Genomic DNA, 18169 nt, shown 5'->3' on the forward strand with positions numbered 1-18169 from the left:
CTTTTGCGCTTCTCTCTTTTTTTTAACGCCGCTGTTTCTTTTTTTTTTTCTTTTTTTTCGCCGTATGTTGTTCCTGCCGTACGGATAAAAGAAAAAAATATAATTAGTTTAGATTAGTTTCCTATTTTTACTAGTGGTTGGTTTACTAGTAATTTTTAAATTTTAACTTTAAATTTTTCAAATTTAGACATGAAAATTTTCAAATCTCGAGCTGAAAGTTTTCAAATCTCAAGGGAGAGAGGGAGGAGAAAGAAGGATAGATAGGGTCATAGGGATGACATGTGGGTCCTATAATTACTTTTTGTGTGAATGACAAATAGGGCCCATATAGTTTTTAATTCTAATGCTACCTAAGCGCCACGTCAGTACCACAAACCAAGTCAACATCGCCACATCAGCGCCACGTCAGTAAAACCGCCGTCCAAAACCAATGAGGGAGTCAAATTGCACTGGTTTGAATAGTTCGGGGAGTCGTCTTATTTGGTTTTATGGTTGAGGGTCACGGATTAGATTCGGGTCACTTTTAAGGGAGTCAAAGTGGACTTATTCCAATGCACGATGCACGAACGACTCAAGCCACCGGTTGGTTGGACCGAGCCTCGCTGCGAGGCGCTCGGGTTGGTCCCGGCACACCGTGCGGAGTGGAGGCCCGTCACCGTGATGCGCCGTTCACTTTCCGGCCTTTCCCATCGCAGAGAACGACGGGAAGTCCAGAACACGCAACGTGTGCGCGTGGGGGTGCAGACCGTGCAGCGCAGTGGTGGGTGGTCTCGTCGTTTCCACCACCTTCCCCGCGGAGAAGACGCGGTGCACGTTCCTATCAAAAGCGCGGTCCTTCAGTACTCCTTCGCATATCGTCGCCATGACGTTGACCCTGGACCTTGAGAGTCCTGCTAAAACAGGATTGAGATCCTCAACATTTGAGTGCACCGTGACTTTATCACTAACATGTGAATCCGGAGATCATCAGATCCACATGTCAATAATAAAGGCACGGCGCAGTCGACTGCAAAAGATTATGTTCCGCTAAAACACTCCCCGAGGAAAAGGAGACAGGAACTGGTGTACTATGTCGTCATTGACACCTTGTAATTGTTTCCTGATTGTCTCTCAGATTTGCCGTACAGGGTATAGATGCCTGTGGCTGTGTAGTTAGCTCGCCTTGGAGTTTCGAATATAGGCCTTCCCAGGATGAGGAGGGGGAGGGGGAGGCCTGGAGGCCGGCCCCCCTCCGAACGCGGTGATGGCTCGATCGAGTCGCCACATGCAGTGGATACAGTCATAGCGTGTTTGGTTACCTACACATGGGTTGGCTCACAAGGAGCGCGAGTTTGGTTTCTCGCACGGGCTCCTGGACCTGATTCCACTTGTGCAAACCTACCTTCCTAGCTAGGCCCGAGGGAAACGCTCGATTTGAGCTTCGCTCGCCATCTTGGCTGGGCGCGTGCACGCGCGGGTGCAAGAGGAGGCGGGGATGCATGGATGCATGAGGCAGGGAGGGTTGAAGCATCCACTCACCTCCTGCTCACATTTGGTCCTTGAGGCCATGGGGTGAGTGTAGATTCGGGGAGAGGGGCAGTGACCTGCGTGCCACCGGATGACTGGATCTGGCGTGGCTGGGGACACGAGCACCGAGCGGCACGGCGATGGAGAGGAATTGCAGAGCGGACCGCACTGAGTAGTTGACTAGCGACGAGATCTACTAGAGTAGTACATCCTTAGGCTGACCTCTCCACTTGGCCGTCACCGCACGATGCCTAGATCTAGCAGTTGGTTGGCTACCTTCATCGAGAGCCAAGGGTGTGACGTGGCGGGTGCGTGACGCAGAGACAGAGCTGGACATGTTGCTATGGTTCCACTTCCACCTGATGGATGAGGAGATGGAGACGTGCTGCCTCTCCGTGCATGCCGCCGGCTACCTGACCCCCGTCCTCATCATCACCTAGATATTGTTTGGGCGTTGGGAGTGGTGCCAAACCTGTCTAGTGGTGCACTACCTATGCATGCATGCCGCTGGCTGCCTGCCCCCGTCCCCATCATCGCTGAGACGTTGTTAGGGTATCGGGGGCAGTGCCTCTTCTGCATGCGCGACCGCAAGTACCCCAATGGATCCCGCCCCAAACACACATTACCGAGTTGCTATGTACCAGCCACCGTCAGCATCGGCAGTGGAATCTGAATTAAGGGCATAGAAAGGGTAGAGACAAACACATAGAGAAGGGGGAGATGGGTGTGTCACTAACATGTTAGGGCCACCACCTTTTTTTATTTTTCCTAACTAAAATGTCACATAGGCCGCCACTTAGGATGAACCCGTCATCGAAACCACTTAGGGACGCTAATCGATCTGGTACTCTCCCTATATCTGGTATCGAGGTTCATGACAGTATTCAAACTCGACGTGTGGACGAGATATCTAAAATGAACTTATTCCATATGTCGCGGACCTCCCGTTCGGCCGTTTGGTCTGGGCCTACGACCGTGCGGAGGGAGGCACACCACCGCGGGGGAACGACCGGCTCGTTGAACGCACGAGGCACGACACGGAAGAGGAGTGGGTGGGCGCGTCGCGTGGGCGTGGTGGCCTCGTTGTTTCTTTCCGCCTCCCCGCGCCCCGCGGAGAAGACGCGGTGCGCGTTCCTCTCGAGCGCGGTCCCATTTGCGTCGGACGGCGACGTTGACCGCTGGACCTGGATTCCGGCTAAAATACTCCGCGAGGATAAATGGGAATCGGTGCTCTAACCACATTTTCCTGTGTCCTTGTCTCTCTGATTATTTACAGAATAAGTAAGATGCTCGTATGGTTTAGCTTTGCTTTGGAGTTTCCAATTTATGCATTCCCGGGAGTCCTGTCCTGATCTCCTGGACCCTCTCTAGAGAAATGCGAAGTCATTTTCTATGGTAGTTGCACGTTTACGACGACGCGGATTCGAGGACCTCATCAGGCGAGGATTGTAAAATCGTGCCATCGTGGGACCATGTTCTAGTTACTTGAGGCCCCGTTTAGAGGGTTCACCTTTTCCTCTGTTTCGGTAAAAATCAAAAGTTGTTTGCCACGAGAAATAGCGTTCAGCCTTCAACTTATGTGTTCTCTCTCTCTCTGAAGACTTTATGTGTTCTCTTCAATAATATTCAATGTTAGGCGCGTCCGCACATGAGGCTAGAGAGCCGGTAAGGAATGAATTTTCCGTTGGTTTTTCCAATTTGCACACTTCTACGAAGGCAACACCTCGCGATGACACAATGATGACAATGGCACAAATATTGCCTACAAGAGATGCTCAAGTAATGCTCAAGTCACTGGAAAGTTGAAGGAAACGTTTGGGGCTTTCTCATCCGGCCGTACAAGAGACCAAAAAGACCGAACGTCTCTCCTACGCATGTACGTACGTGCAGCAGAGCTGCATGGAATGTCTTGAAAAGTTGCCCCCCAAGACTCGGTTCGAGTTTTGACCCCTGAATTGCCGGCGCATTGCCAGTAGCGAACGAAATAGGAGAGAGGAGCTGCCCCTGCATGCGCGCGATCATGCATGCACGCATCCCCTCCCGCTGCTGCTCCCTCCTCCTCCTCCTCGCATCCGTCAGGTCACTTCCTAAAAAAACACAGGAAACTACGCAAAAACTCCCATGATTCCGACCAGCCGAACACTTTCCCCACAAAAAAAATTGCGCTGAAGTTGCCGTCAGAGAGTCGCCTTCACGAACGCCATTGTGCGAGTTGACGCGTTTCTTCGCGGAAGAAACCAATGCCCGCGTTGGCTATATAGAAAGGGTTTGGGTTGGCGGTGGGGAGGAGATCGGAGGAGGGGGTCGTTGGATTGGGACCCAATTGAAAGGGAAAGGTTGAAGAGGCGCAATGGAGAGCTACCTGAAGGAGAATTTCGGCGGGGTGAAGGCGAAGCACTCGTCGGACGAGGCGCTGGGGCGATGGCGCAGGTTGGTCGGCGTCGTCAAGAACCCCAAGCGGCGGTTCCGCTTCACCGCCAACCTCGACAAGCGATCCGAGGCCGCCGCCATGAAGCGATCCAACCAGGTAACTGCCGCCGCATTCAACGCCGATATATGTTATGTTCGTGTGTTGCATCGGCGTCGTAATTGCCATTGCCATTGCCACCGCTTTTCTTGGCATACTTCGGATGTGTAAACTATCGTAATATATATATATATATATATATAATGAAAATCATTACGGGCTGGGGCTGTCAGGCCTTATTAGTTCATCTGTAAATTACTGAGTGTAAGCTGCAATTTTTAGGCCGTTCGATTAGATTTTACTGTTTCAGATGTGAACCTGATTCTGCATTGATCAAGAAAAAAATATTTTTAAAAAAGATGATATTCAAACGTACCTGTTTGACTGTTTAATCTTTATCCAGTTTGAATGTTTCACTGTTATCCATTGAGCTGTTTGTGAAGTTTGTATCTTAAAAAAAAGATCATTTTAACTGAAAACTTAAGATTTTGTTTAGCACCTCCCTTGAACATGGTAAATTTAAAATTTTCCATAACCTCTGGCAAACAAAATTTATAGTGAGTAACATGTTCCTCTGTTACAAACTTACAATAATACAATCCACACTATGTTTCTTCTGGCAAAATCGCAAGTATAAAGTATAAACACGTTACACGTCTGCTGCAAGTCTGCAACACATATACACATGTAAAAGGTGCAGCATTTGTGCAGTACTGAAGCTTCCACAACAGTTTCCAGGACAAAGTTCTGCATCACTTTGTAAAATCAAGTAGTACTAACGCGATTAATTAAGTATTAGCTAATTTTTTTTCCAGTTAGGAACCCCTCCTCCCATGCACGCAAAACGATGCTTGCATTAACGCGTGATTAATTAAGTATTAGCTATTTTTTTCTAAAAATGGATCAATTTGATTTTTTAAGCAACTTTCGTATAGAAATGTTTTACAAAAAAACGCACCGTTTAGCAGTTTAAAAAGCGTGCACGTGGAAAACGAGGAAGAAGTGTTGGGAAAATTGGGTGCCGAACACATTGCAGTTGAGCATGGTGGCCGTGTTTAGATTCAAACTTTTTTCTTCAAACTTTCAACTTTTCCGTCACATCAAATGTTTGGACACATGCATGAAGCATTAAATGTGGATGAAAAAGAAAACCAACTGCACAGTTTACATGTAAATCGCGAGATGAATCTTTTGAGTTTAATTACGCCATGATTTGATAATGTGGTGTTACAATAAACATTTACTAATGACGGATTAATTAGGCTTAATAGATTCGTCTCGCAGTTTACAGGCGAAATCTGTAATTTATTTTGTTATTAGTCTACATTTAATAATTCAAATGTGTGTCCATATACTTAAAAAAAATTTGGCACATGTACTAAACACAGAAACTCAGCCTGTGTCCTGCGTCAGTGTGCGTGTTGACAAACCTTCAGCCAGCTCGACTATTCATTGTGTGCAATCTGCTGCTAAAACTGCACGTTCTTTGAGCACTGGAAGATTAAACGCCAGCAAACTCATGTTTTTTTCATGAATTTTCATGCAATTGTTCCACTGTAAAATTCACGAGGCTTACCATCAATGCACATTTTTCTGTACCGATTTCAGGAGAAGCTGCGAGTTGCTGTGCTAGTGTCAAAGGCTGCACTTCAGTTCATCCAAGGTATGAACGATACTGATACCAGTTCACAATCACATCCCAGAATGAAATCAACATTTTTTTCTCTTTTCCATGGAGCCCAATCATGACATTGGCACGATCCTGCAGGACTTGCTCCGGCGAGCGAGTACACGGTCCCCGACGACGTCAAGGCGGCGGGCTACGGCATCTGCGCCGAGGAGCTGAGCTCCATCGTGGAGAGCCACGACATCAAGAAGCTCAAGTCCCATGGCGGCGTGGAGGCCATCGCGGCGAAGCTGTGCACCTCGCCGGAGGACGGGCTCCCGAAGTCGAGGCGCCGGCAAGCCGTCCGGGAGGAGCTGTTCGGCATCAACAGGTTCGCCGAGACGGAGTCGCGCAGCTTCTGGGTGTTCGTCTGGGAGGCGCTCCAGGACATGACGCTGATGATCCTCGCGGCGTGCGCCTTCTTCTCCCTCGTCGTCGGCATCGCCACCGAGGGGTGGCCCAAGGGCGCGCACGACGGGCTCGGCATCGTGGCCAGCATCCTTCTCGTCGTCTTCGTCACGGCGACCAGCGACTACCGGCAGTCGCTGCAGTTCAAGGACCTCGACAAGGAGAAGAAGAAGATCACGGTGCAGGTCTCCCGGAACGGGTACAGGCAGAAGCTGTCCATCTACGACCTCCTCGCCGGCGACATCGTGCACCTCTCCATCGGCGACCAGGTGCCCGCCGATGGCTTGTTCCTGTCCGGATTCTCGCTGCTCATCAACGAGTCGAGCCTGACCGGGGAGAGCGAGCCCGTCGCCGTCAATGCCGAGAACCCGTTCCTCCTGTCGGGGACCAAGGTGCAGGATGGTTCTTGCAAGATGCTCGTCACGACGGTCGGGATGAGGACGCAGTGGGGTAAGCTGATGGCCACGCTGAGCGAGGGCGGCGACGATGAGACGCCGTTGCAGGTGAAGCTCAACGGCGTCGCCACCATCATCGGCAAGATCGGCCTCATCTTCGCAGTCGTCACGTTCGCCGTGCTCACCGAGGGCCTCTTCCGGCGCAAGATCATGGACGCCTCGTACCTGAGCTGGACCGGAGACGACGCGATGGAGCTGCTCGAGTTCTTCGCCATCGCCGTCACCATCGTCGTCGTGGCCGTCCCCGAAGGCCTCCCGCTCGCCGTGACGCTCAGCCTCGCGTTCGCCATGAAGAAGATGATGAACGACAAGGCGCTCGTCCGGCACCTCGCCGCCTGCGAGACCATGGGCTCGGCGACCACCATCTGCAGCGACAAGACCGGCACGCTCACGACCAACCACATGACCGTCGTCAAGGCCTGCATCTGCGGCAAGATCAAAGACGTGGAGAGCGCCTCGGACACCAAGAGCTTGTTCTCCGAGCTGCCGGAGTCCGCCATGACGCTGCTCTCGCAGTCCATCTTCAACAACACCGGCGGCGACGTCGTCTTCAACAAGAGCGGGAGTCGCGAGATACTTGGCACACCAACCGAGACGGCCATCCTCGAGTTCGGCCTCTCACTCGGCGGCGACTTCCTGGCCGTGCGCAAGGCGAGCACCCTCGTCAAGGTGGAGCCATTCAACTCGGCCAAGAAGAGAATGGGAGTGGTCATCCAGCTCCCCGGAGGAGCAATGCGTGCACACAGCAAGGGCGCGTCAGAGATCATCTTGGCATCTTGCAGCAAGTACCTGAATGATCAAGGCAACGTCGTGCCACTCGACGATGCAACCGTTGCTCACCTGAACGCCACGATCAACAGCTTTGCAAACGAGGCGCTCCGTACCTTGTGCCTTGCCTACGTCGATGTCGGTGACGGGTTCTCGGCGAATGACCAGATTCCTGAAGATGGCTACACCTGCATTGGCATTGTGGGGATCAAAGATCCAGTTCGTCCTGGTGTGAAGGAATCGGTTGCCATCTGCAGGTCGGCAGGGATCATGGTGAGGATGGTCACAGGTGACAACATCAATACAGCGAAGGCGATTGCGCGGGAATGCGGCATTTTGACTGAAGGTGGCATTGCCATTGAAGGACCGGATTTCAGAACCAAGAGTGCAGAGGAACTGAATGAGTTGATACCAAAAATACAAGTAAAGTTTTCGTTGCTTTTGCTGGTCAGTTTAACTGAATTTTCTGGATTTCATTTGCTGATGTGTTCTGGTTTCATGTATCAGGTGATGGCTAGATCTTCACCACTTGACAAGCACACCTTGGTGAAGCATCTCCGGACCACTTTTGATGAAGTTGTTGCGGTTACTGGTGATGGCACAAATGATGCTCCTGCTCTTCATGAAGCTGATATTGGACTTGCAATGGGCATTGCTGGAACTGAGGTGATTTTCCTCAAAGATAGTTGATAGTGTTCCCCTTGCATGAACAATATAATTAATGAATTGCATCACTTCGATTTTTTTAGAAGTGTATTTTTGTGGCAATTTAGCCGCTAATTTAGTTGTCTTGAGTTGTACTACCATCCATTTCATGCCCTCATAGTTCTATGCACTTTTTCACTCCCAAAATTTCTCACTGTGCTATCTGTTTGCAGGTGGCAAAAGAAAGTGCTGACGTGATTATTCTTGACGACAACTTCTCCACTATAGTCACTGTTGCTAAATGGGGTCGGTCAGTGTACATTAATATTCAGAAGTTTGTGCAGTTTCAGCTGACAGTCAATGTGGTCGCTCTGATAGTGAACTTCTCCTCAGCTTGCTTGACAGGTACAGCTAAATGTTGATGTTTTTTACCTCATTCTACTGTATAGAATTGATAGTTTCGTTCCGATTAAAATAACCTTTGATGTTGGTTTCTTGTAATAACTGCACTGCTGATACATGTTCATCTTTTATACTTCTCCTTCACCACTGTTCCTAGTCTGCTGCCTACTGTTTCTAAGTTCAAATACTGTTTAGTGTTAGTGCAGCAGAAATTTTTCGTTAGATTTCAAATGAGTGGCAGAAGAGATGTGCTAAAACTTAAAAAAATAAACTAACATAAAATTTATTAATGTGGAAAATCAAGAATTTCCTAGTTTGTTTCATAACTTACTCTTGACTGTTCTTTGTACTTCTGCTTGGCATTCAGGGAGTGCTCCTCTTACTGCTGTCCAACTGCTCTGGGTTAACATGATCATGGACACACTAGGAGCACTGGCATTGGCAACTGAACCTCCAAACGATGAACTGATGAAGAGAACTCCTGTTGGAAGGAAAGGGAACTTCATCAGCAACATTATGTGGAGAAACATCCTGGGACAGGCCTTCTACCAATTCATTGTAATATGGTATCTGCAGACAGAAGGGAAGTGGCTATTTGGACTAAAGGGAGAAAATTCCGATCTAGTCTTGAACACACTCATCTTCAATTGCTTTGTGTTCTGCCAGGTAATTTGAAAGTGCTTGTCACATCTATTTAGTGTCTAAAATAATTCTCTTGCATACATTTTTGCAAAAATAGACCTTAGCTCTTGAATAATATGTTGGCAAATATGTTTTCCAAGGATCAATACTCACATGAATGTAGTACTTCAGCTGTAAAATGATGAATGAAAAATTTCAGACTATATTTTGCCAATATTAGTGTGCAGTTTCATTAAAATTTTCATTGTTGTGCAGGTGTTCAATGAGGTGAGCTCAAGGGAGATGGAGAGGATAAATGTATTTGAAGGCATTCTAGACAACAACGTGTTCGTCGCCGTCCTCGGCAGCACAGTCATCTTCCAGTTCATAATAGTACAGTTCCTGGGTGATTTCGCCAACACGACTCCTCTCACATTGAAGCAGTGGTTCAACTGCATTTTCATCGGTTTCATAGGGATGCCGATCGCTGCTGCGGTCAAGCTGATCCCAGTTGATTTCTAAGTAGGAAAGCAGAACTAATTCAAGACACGGGACTGAAGTCGGTAGGGATTAGAGGCAGTACCATGGGCATAACAAAGTTCTCTTTATGCGCTTGTTTAGATGTGAACCTCTGCCCCCCCCCCCCCCCCCCCTTTTTTTCTTGCAGAGTATGATCCAAGATTGTATGGTGTTTAATGGACTCGTGTAGATCTTTCCTTCATGTCATTTTCCTCATGTTCTTTCCTTGGAATGTTGGAACTTGCAATTGTATATGGATCGCTTGATAAGTTTGACATTTGTTTGATTCTACACCCTTGAGTCCTTGACAGGGTGTATGAATTGACTCGTGTAAGTTTCTTCCCTTGTTGCCATCCTACTGTTTTTTTGTGGCCAATCTGGGACTGTAGCAAAGTTACTTGCAATAAAATCAATCGATTTCATTGTACTGGAAACTACAATCTTTGTTCTTTACTCATTGTACTGGAAACTACACTCTGGTTGTCACTAAAACGTGCTTTACTGGACTGCATGTCTGCAGATGCTATCTTTGGTTGTGTCATGATCTGCCATGTTCTCATTCATTCGACATACTCCGTATTACAGTCAGGCAATTTTCAGCATGGTTAGCTGTAGTAGGATTTGTGAAATGCCTCCGCTACCTTCCAAGATCCAAGATATAACGTCACATTTAACTTTGACCACGAATCTCAGTTGCAATCCAAATGCCAGCATCAGCAGATAATATGTACTGGTTGCATGGGCCTGGCAGGCTGTCAGTTACCTTCCTTTTGGCATCCCAGGCTTTTCTCTCTTCACACATCGCATGCAATTGACACACACAATCAACAGGCAGCTTGTGCTTCCATCACTACTGCACCACTTCACCAGTGCCAATACAAAATGCTGCTGACCAGTCAAGCCAGTGACTGGGCATGTTACTGCCCACTATAAAATTCCAACAGCGTCGGCCACCAGTAGCCATGCCCCTGTGAACCGCGGTGAACCCATTTTTTTACCTTGCTGCCAGGCACAAGACAGCCCAACACAACAGATCAGTACATGAAAAAAAAAATTTTACCATGTCTCTCTCTTTCTCATGTCATGCTTGTGCAGCGCTTTTGGGTTTTGACCGCAATGCCAGTTGCTACCGCCCACGACGAGTCACCAGGGGCTAGAGGAATCCAGTGCAAGGGTTGGTCATCCACAGCCATCTGAATCAGATTCAGATCATTCATGGGGAGTTGTTTCTTTGCGTGGTGTTTAGTTGGAGGGACTAAATTGGGGCTAAACTTTAGTCCCTCTAAAAAAACATAAGTCCCTCCCTGTGGTAGGGACTTATGTTTGAGGGACTTATGTTTTTTTGAGAGGGACTAAATTTAGTCCCTAGTTCCCAAACACCCCCTTGGTCAAAAACTTCAAAGATCCAGACCACACAAAACACAGCAGCTCTTGTACTCCACTTTCATCAGAGGTTTTCACAGTGCTACACTACACGCACTGTCTTCTTGGAGGCAGTTAAAAAATTGGAGGGAAAGGGGAAAGAAGCAGATCCACTCACATGCTCCCCAAGATGAGCAATTCATCAGAACCTCGGCAGCTGGTGAGAGGAAGCTGAAGAGTGAAGAAGAGTCTTTCTTTTGGCCTGTTCCACGTGTCCTAGTGGAGTGTACTACTACTGGAGTAGTGATTTGCATTGCATGATGCACAATTCAGAGAGAGCTAAAGAAGGCAGCGTTACAGCTGCTTTCATGCGAGAGAGACAAACCAACAGTGGCAGTCACCTCCAAGAAGGCAAAGAACAGCAAAGCCATTGCTGAGAAATAGCAAGGCAGGGTGATTTGATGACACGGCACAAAGGCAACATCAGAAAGGCACCGAGCAAACGCATTTCTTCCTTTCGTCCCACAGATATCAATAAACAATTCCCAACCACTCATGGTCAGCAATTGCACACGAGACACGAGAGAGTAGAGTGAAGTACAGTGAGAGAGATGGCCCCTGCCCCCTGGCTATCCAACTACTATCAATCAGTTCTTGCAACAAAAATGTACTACCACTGTTTGGCTTTAGCATCAGGAAATTGCTAATGAACCAAAATGGCATGACTCAACAGAGAGTAACAGATAACCATACAGTATCCACAAAAAATGACTTCTACTCAATACTTGGGAATTGGGATTCCCTCTCTCTGTCTCCACATCTCAGTGAGGACTTCCTCCCTACTTTGAGCAAGAGCTCTTTATCAGTTTTCAGGCCTTTTCCTCTGCTCTTTACACTAGTACCTTTCTGGGCCAGGGAAAGATCTCCACAAAACCAGAATCTTTCCATTGCTAACTAATCAATCAACTGTAACAATTGCATAATCAGAAGAAGAATCAAATGTTGGCCCCTCCATTTGGCCAACCCCCCCTGAACTTGCAAGAGCACTGACTAGGGCTCAGCTGAAACAAAAGAAAAAGGGTGAAAATGATCAACTAAAAATTGCAGAGCTGGACTCCAACCAACATGCTGTCCAGCTCCAGCCTCCAGCTCCTCCCTCTACTGGCGCTGAGGCGAGTGCAACCTTTTCCTCTTCTTGTCCGGGGTTGCCTCCAAGGTGGTGGCATTATTGGCCCCTCCCATGGCGCTGTCCTCCGATCCCCCAATGTGGGCAACAGAGACACCCGAGGAAGCTACCTCCGTCGTCGATTGCATCGACCTGTCCTCTTGAATCATCATCTTGTTGTAGCAGGAATACACATGCCCCTGCAAGAGAACAACAGCGTTGCAGAATTTACTCTCGACATTGTCATTTCTACCAAGAACTTAAACCTAATGGGATGAGATCTCGCAAAAGAGAAAGTTGGGAGTGCTTACGGTGTCTAGTTGCTGCCATAACGAGCCCACGACCGACTTGAGCTCGTCTAGATTAGGCGCCGTCTCCTTGTTCCGAGCGATGAGGATTGCTGCTAGAGCGATCGTTGATGGCTGGTACCCCACCGAGCTAATGACTACGAGATTGCGGAAATGAAATGAGATTCTTGCGATCCGATTCGGTGAAATGAAAGCAGAGGGGGGGAATGATCGACCTTTGATCGAGGCGAAGATGCATTCGATGGCGCGCAGGACGATCGCCTTCCGCTCGTCGTGCCGGAATTTCGCGGTGAAGCAGTTCAGGTAGGAGAAGGGTGTCTCGGTGATCATCTGCCACTTGAGCGTGGTGAGGACGAGGAGCTCCATCCGCATCAAGGACGCGCAGTCGTACATGTCCAGCTTGAACTCCGGCAGCCGCGGCGGCCGGCGCTCCTCCACCTTCGCCGCCAGCGACAGGCACGCCACCGAGAGGAGCTGCAGCGCCCACTCCTTGTCCCTCTAAAACACCCCCACACACAAACACAAAAAAAATGGCAATACGGAGTCAGGCATTACGTCGAACACGCACTCGGCATCACGACAACAAGAGTGAGGCGGCGCATCAAGGCAAGCAGGGAGGATCGTCATTACATCGACACACCGGCGCGCCAAGAACCGATCGAGATACGTCACCGCGACATACGCCGTCTTCAAGCTGAACCGGAATCCCGCGTTCGTCTGCAACCAGCAAAGCGAGGAGGAAGCCCCCCCCCCCCCCCTCCGAAAACAAGAGTCAATACAAAGATCCGATCTCCGCGAAACCGTGTGGAGAGTAATCTCAGGTCAAGGGGGCGACAAAGAGAGGAGGAGACGCGAAACGACCTTAACAATCCAGCCGACACACCAGGCGCGCGCGTTCTTCATCCACTCCTCCACCATCTCCTCCTCCTCCTCATCCCCACGCTCGCCGCCGCCGCCGCCGCCGGCACACCTCTCCTTGGACAGCATCAGCGCGAGGTACTCATCGTCCCGGTCCATGAGCAACACATGGTCGTCGTCAGCAATGGATAACTCCCAGTCGCCGCCGCTGCCGCCGCCGCCATCGTCGTCGGCGGGGTCGGCGGAGAAGAGGTCGTTGCCATCCTCCCGGCAGATGAGCGTGGACGTGGGCGTCGCGGGCGCGGAGGTGGATGCCGAGGCGTCCCCCATGGTCGGCGTCACAGCCCGCCGCGCATGCAGAAGAAGAAGAAAAAGGAAAGAATCGAGAAAAGGGAGGCAGAAATCCACCGGGACGAAAAGGCGGCGTGCGGGTAGCGGGCGATCGAGGCGGCCGGAACAGAAAGGGATCGATTCCCACCACCTCCTCCGCCGCCTCCGCCTCGTGCCGTGCCTCCCCCCACCACCCGCGCGCGCGTTGAAAGGGGAGGGAAATCTGCAGTTAGAGAGAGAGAGCGAAGGAAAGGGGTGGACTGATTCAGGACTGGATTGGAATAGAGAGAGAGAGAGAGAGAGAGAGAGAGAGAGGTGTGTGCGTGGAGGAGTGGCCGCGTGGGGGGGTTGGATGGTGGTGGATGGAGAAGGCGACGCGCGCGCGCGAGTTGGCGCCTGCCTGCTCTCTGCGGTGCTCGGCTGGCCTGCCTGGCTGGCTGCGTGCGTGCTCGCGTGCGTAGTAGTAGTAGCATACTACTCGTGGTAAAGCTCGTCTCGTGTGATGGCTGCTAGGACTCGGCTCTTCTCTCGTCTCGTCTCACCACATGTACTCCCTCCGTTCCCACAGTATAAGAAATTTTAAATTTTTCTGGTAACTTTTGACCACTCGTCTTATTCAAATTTTTTTTACAAATATAAAAAACGAAAAGTTGTGTTTAAAGTTATAGATAATAAAATAAGTCATAAATAAAATAAATAATAATTTAAAAAAAATTGAATAAGACGAATGATCAAACGTTGTAGGAAAAACTTAAAATCCCTTATAGCTTGGGACAGGGGAGTACTCTGTACGTATGCATGCATCTTGTGTGTTTCGCTTCACGGTCTATTTCTACTGTAAGATAAACTGATATATGTGAAAGTTTAGAGGTCCAAAATTGATAAAGAGGGTTTTCCTATAGGGAACGACACGCGAGTGGCGCCTCTCCTCTGCGTTGGCCTAGCCGTCTGCTCGCGTGTGTAGCAATGTACTACTGGTGGTAACGCTCGTGTCGTGTGACTTGCAGGATCTGCTCTCCTCTCGTCTCGTCTTACCGCACATACTTCATACGTTTGTACACATTTTATATGTGTTTTACTCCATGCTCCACACTACTATAAGATCAACCGCCGTGTGACAAGTTTAGATGTCCAAAATTAATAAATATACTCTAAGGTATTTTAGTAACACACGAGTAGCGTCTCTGCGCTGCTCCGCTGGCCTAGTTGCATGCTCCCGTGCGTAATAGCATACTACTGGTGGTAGTGCTCGTGCTGTGTGACAAGCTAGGTCTCGCTCTTCTCTCCTCTCGTCTTACTTTGTACGTATGCACGTGTCTTCTGTGTTTCGGTCCATAGTTCCACTCTACTCTGAGATCAACCGTCATATGTGAGAAGTTTAGAAGTTTAAAATTGATACATATACTTTGAATTATGATGTTATCTTCTATTATGTCGAGTAGCTTAGTCATAAGGTTTATTAAAAAAAATTCTCGGGTTTGCTTAACCTTGACGCTTGTATTGTAACCTTGTCCCTGATGCTGCTAGCTTCGCTAGTCAAGTAATCCACGACGCGCGTCTGTTGCTACCAAACAAGCCTGTACAGTATGGTGTGCAGAATGAGTGAGGGCTTCTAAAATTTTTGTTTAGGTCCACACCAAACCAATTTGTTCAAGTTTTAGAACTTCCTCACTCAATTTCTTTTAAGCTGTCCTTTCTCCTTCGGCGATTATGCTAAAAGCCTGAAATATGTTCGTCTAATAACAAGGTATAGCTAAAGAGAAGAACATTAGATTAATCGCTAGCTACTTTTCTGATGCGGATACATGGCACACCACCCATAATAGGCATCGAGTATAAAGAGCAACGTACAGCGGTGAACTGTACTTTTAATTTTATTTTTACAATATTTAAGGCACCGGCCGGGCCTCTAATTCGTAGATATAGCCATACTACCAACGTGTGATATATACATGACCAAGGTCATGCAAACTACATACATAAAAGTTTTTTACCTATTTGGTCAATCGGACAAAACACATATATGTGCATATCATGGTGGCCACATGTCCACAAATACACACTCTTTAATACACGTTTATATGACAAAGAGACAAAGACTAAGAATAAATGCGTGAATCTTGTCCATCGATTTAAACCTTAATAGTTAATAGGTAAATCGATTGTTTAATTTGCAATGAACCATTATATTGGTATTAATCAAATAATTTCGACGTAGGTGTGATTTTTAAAAATCTCATTAAGAGGATATAAGGGTTCCAAGGTAGTGATTATTCTTATTATCAAACTTTATGTACAAGTACTTTAGGCGTGATTAAAATGGAATCACGTACCAACTTTTGCTAAGGCTGGGTTGTGTCACATATTCTCCAACAAGTTCCTATAGAAAATTTACATGCGAATAGCTTTTGGACTGTAGAACTCAAAAATCAAAATTCATGTTAAAGTTTCTTGTGGGAAACAACTTTTTTTTTCCTGAATCATATGACCAAATTTCACGAGATCCCGAAACCCTTATCTCATTGTTTCAGAAATTAGCTTGTCAAGGGGAAAGCACCGGTAGTGTGTAGAGTCATTGGAATACATGCGGTGTATTATTAATAAAGTTTAGTTAGAACAAGGACATGTAGTTTGGCCTTCACCTTTTTTTTTAAACGTTTGTTAGTGGAAACATTTACTACCATGTATAGTTATAATTGTGCTGGTGCATACACGTCTTTTGTGTAATGGAAAAAAAAGAAAAAAAATATGAATTATCCTCCTAAACTATAGCGGTCGATCAAATTACCTCCTAAACTTGAATACCAGACATTTTACACCCTTAACTATTGATACCGGACAAATAACCCCCTGAGCACTGTATTGAGTAGTTTTGACTTGAGTTTGCATAAATAGCCGGTAACGTGGCAATCAAGTCAGCAATAAAATTATTTTTAAAAAAAATCAATGGGCCCACTTGTATATCTTTCCTCAAGCCAATCCTCCCCACTCCCCATTTCAGGTGCAAATCAATGGGCTCTCTCTCTCTGTGCACCTTTGGCTAGAGAAGTAGGACAGAGAGGGACCTTGCTCGAAAGGAGGCGGATCAACGCAAGCTCGCCTGGGCACGCGAAGCTGGCTCTCGGAGGTGGTGGGCCAAAGCGAAGCTAGAGCTATGCGGAGGTTGAGCTCGAAACGGCCACCATCCGCTACACCCTCACGTGTCGCGGTCACGGTGGTTGGGATGGCAACAACGAGGCAAAGGTTGGGGACGAGGATGGCACACTGGAGATCAGAGGTGGGGATGGCGTAGTGGAGATTGGGGGGGGGGATAGCGTGGTGAAGATTGGGCACATGGGTGGGGCAGAGGTTGGGGGACAGGAATGGCGCACTGGAGATTGGGGGCAGGGATGGCACGGTGGAGATTGGGGGCAAGGGCGACACGACAGAGGTTGGGGGCAAGGGCAGGGCCACACGGTGAGGCGGAGGTTGGGGATGGGGACGGCGCACTAGATATTGGGGGTGGGGATGGTGCGGTAGAGATTGGAGGAAGGGATGGCACAGCGGATGTTGGGGGACGGGGTGGGGCAACGCGGTGAGGCGGAGGTTGAGGACGGGGATGGCACCGACCATCGGGTGAAGGGAAGAGAGAGCAGCGAGGCAGAGGTTGGGGATGGGGGCAGCACGGTGCAGTGTGGCGGAGGTTGGGGGAGGGGGCAGCAAGGTGGAGGTTAGGGGCTGGGATGGCGTGCCGGCCACCGAGCGGAGGGAGGAGAGGGAGAGGGATAGTAGGGGGGAAGGATTAGGCTGTGGGAGAGATGACATTGTTTTTTTAATAATTTTATTGCTGATTGGATTGCCATGTTGGTGCCCATGTACGCAAACTCAAGGCATAACTATCTAAAATGGGAGGTTAGGGGCTGGGATGGCGTGCCGGCCACCGGGTCGGAGGGAGGAGAGGGAGAGGGAGAGTAGGGGGGAGGGATTAGGCTATGGGAGAGATGACATTGTTTTTTTTAATAATTTCATTGTTGATTGGATTGCCATGTTAACGCCTATGTACGCAAACTCAAGTCAAAACTGTCCAAAACAGTGTTCATGGAGTTATTCATCCGGTATTAATAGTCGAGGGTGTAAATGGCTGGTATTCGAGTTTACGAGTTTAGGGTAATTCGGTCGACTACTATAGTTCAAGAGGGTAATTCGTACCTTTTAAAAAAACTACTCCTTCCGTCCCATAATATAAGGGATTTTAAGTTTTTGATTGCAATGTTTGACCACTCGTCTTATTCAATTTTTTTTTGCAAATATAAAAAACGAAAAGTTGTGCTTAAAGTTATATATATAATAAAGTAAGTCACAAATAAAATAAATAATAATTTCAAAAAAAAATCTAATAAAATCCCTACTACCACTTCTCTACAAGAAAATGCCATGCCTTACTTGCTATGTTTGGAATCATTACTGTCTTACTGATCCGATCTTGCCATCCCACTACGAGGGAGCCTACAAAATTGTCACTCATGTGATCGTGCGCAGTCCGGTGTTACAGAAATAATTCAATGAGTAAGGAAATATTTGTATCGATGTGCAGTATATAATAGAGAAATCTTGGAGAGGACCACTGTCCACTGGCCAGATCGCCATTACATGCACGCCATTTGCTGCCTGGATAGAACTTCGCGTGGTTTCTGATTTCTTTGTGGTTTA

The 18169-nt window shown here is 48.1% G+C and overlaps 2 protein-coding genes across 2 annotated transcripts; one reads left to right on the forward strand and one right to left on the reverse strand.

Annotated features, from left to right (window-relative positions):
- Window positions 1-3477: 3477 nt before the first annotated feature.
- On the forward strand, window positions 3478-9882 carry LOC4331984 (calcium-transporting ATPase 2, plasma membrane-type). Its single transcript, NM_001417352.1, has 7 exons — window positions 3478-4033; window positions 5582-5636; window positions 5742-7693; window positions 7778-7936; window positions 8149-8320; window positions 8685-8983; window positions 9215-9882. Exons 1-7 carry the CDS (start codon window positions 3857-3859, stop codon window positions 9458-9460), a joined length of 3060 nt encoding a protein of 1019 aa, NP_001404281.1. The 5' UTR covers window positions 3478-3856; the 3' UTR covers window positions 9461-9882.
- A 1420-nt stretch (window positions 9883-11302) lies between these two features.
- Window positions 11303-13817, reverse strand: LOC4331985 (cyclin-D5-3-like). The gene is made up of 5 exons (NM_001417353.1): window positions 13154-13817; window positions 12923-13009; window positions 12508-12790; window positions 12296-12429; window positions 11303-12184 (listed from the first exon to the last, which is right to left on the reverse strand). Exons 1-5 carry the CDS (start codon window positions 13478-13480, stop codon window positions 11978-11980), a joined length of 1038 nt encoding a protein of 345 aa, NP_001404282.1. The 5' UTR covers window positions 13481-13817; the 3' UTR covers window positions 11303-11977.
- Window positions 13818-18169: the final 4352 nt, after the last annotated feature.

The sequence above is a fragment of the Oryza sativa genome, chromosome 3 (assembly GCF_034140825.1).
Source record: "Oryza sativa Japonica Group chromosome 3, ASM3414082v1".
Classification (NCBI taxonomy): Eukaryota; Viridiplantae; Streptophyta; class Magnoliopsida; order Poales; family Poaceae; genus Oryza; species Oryza sativa.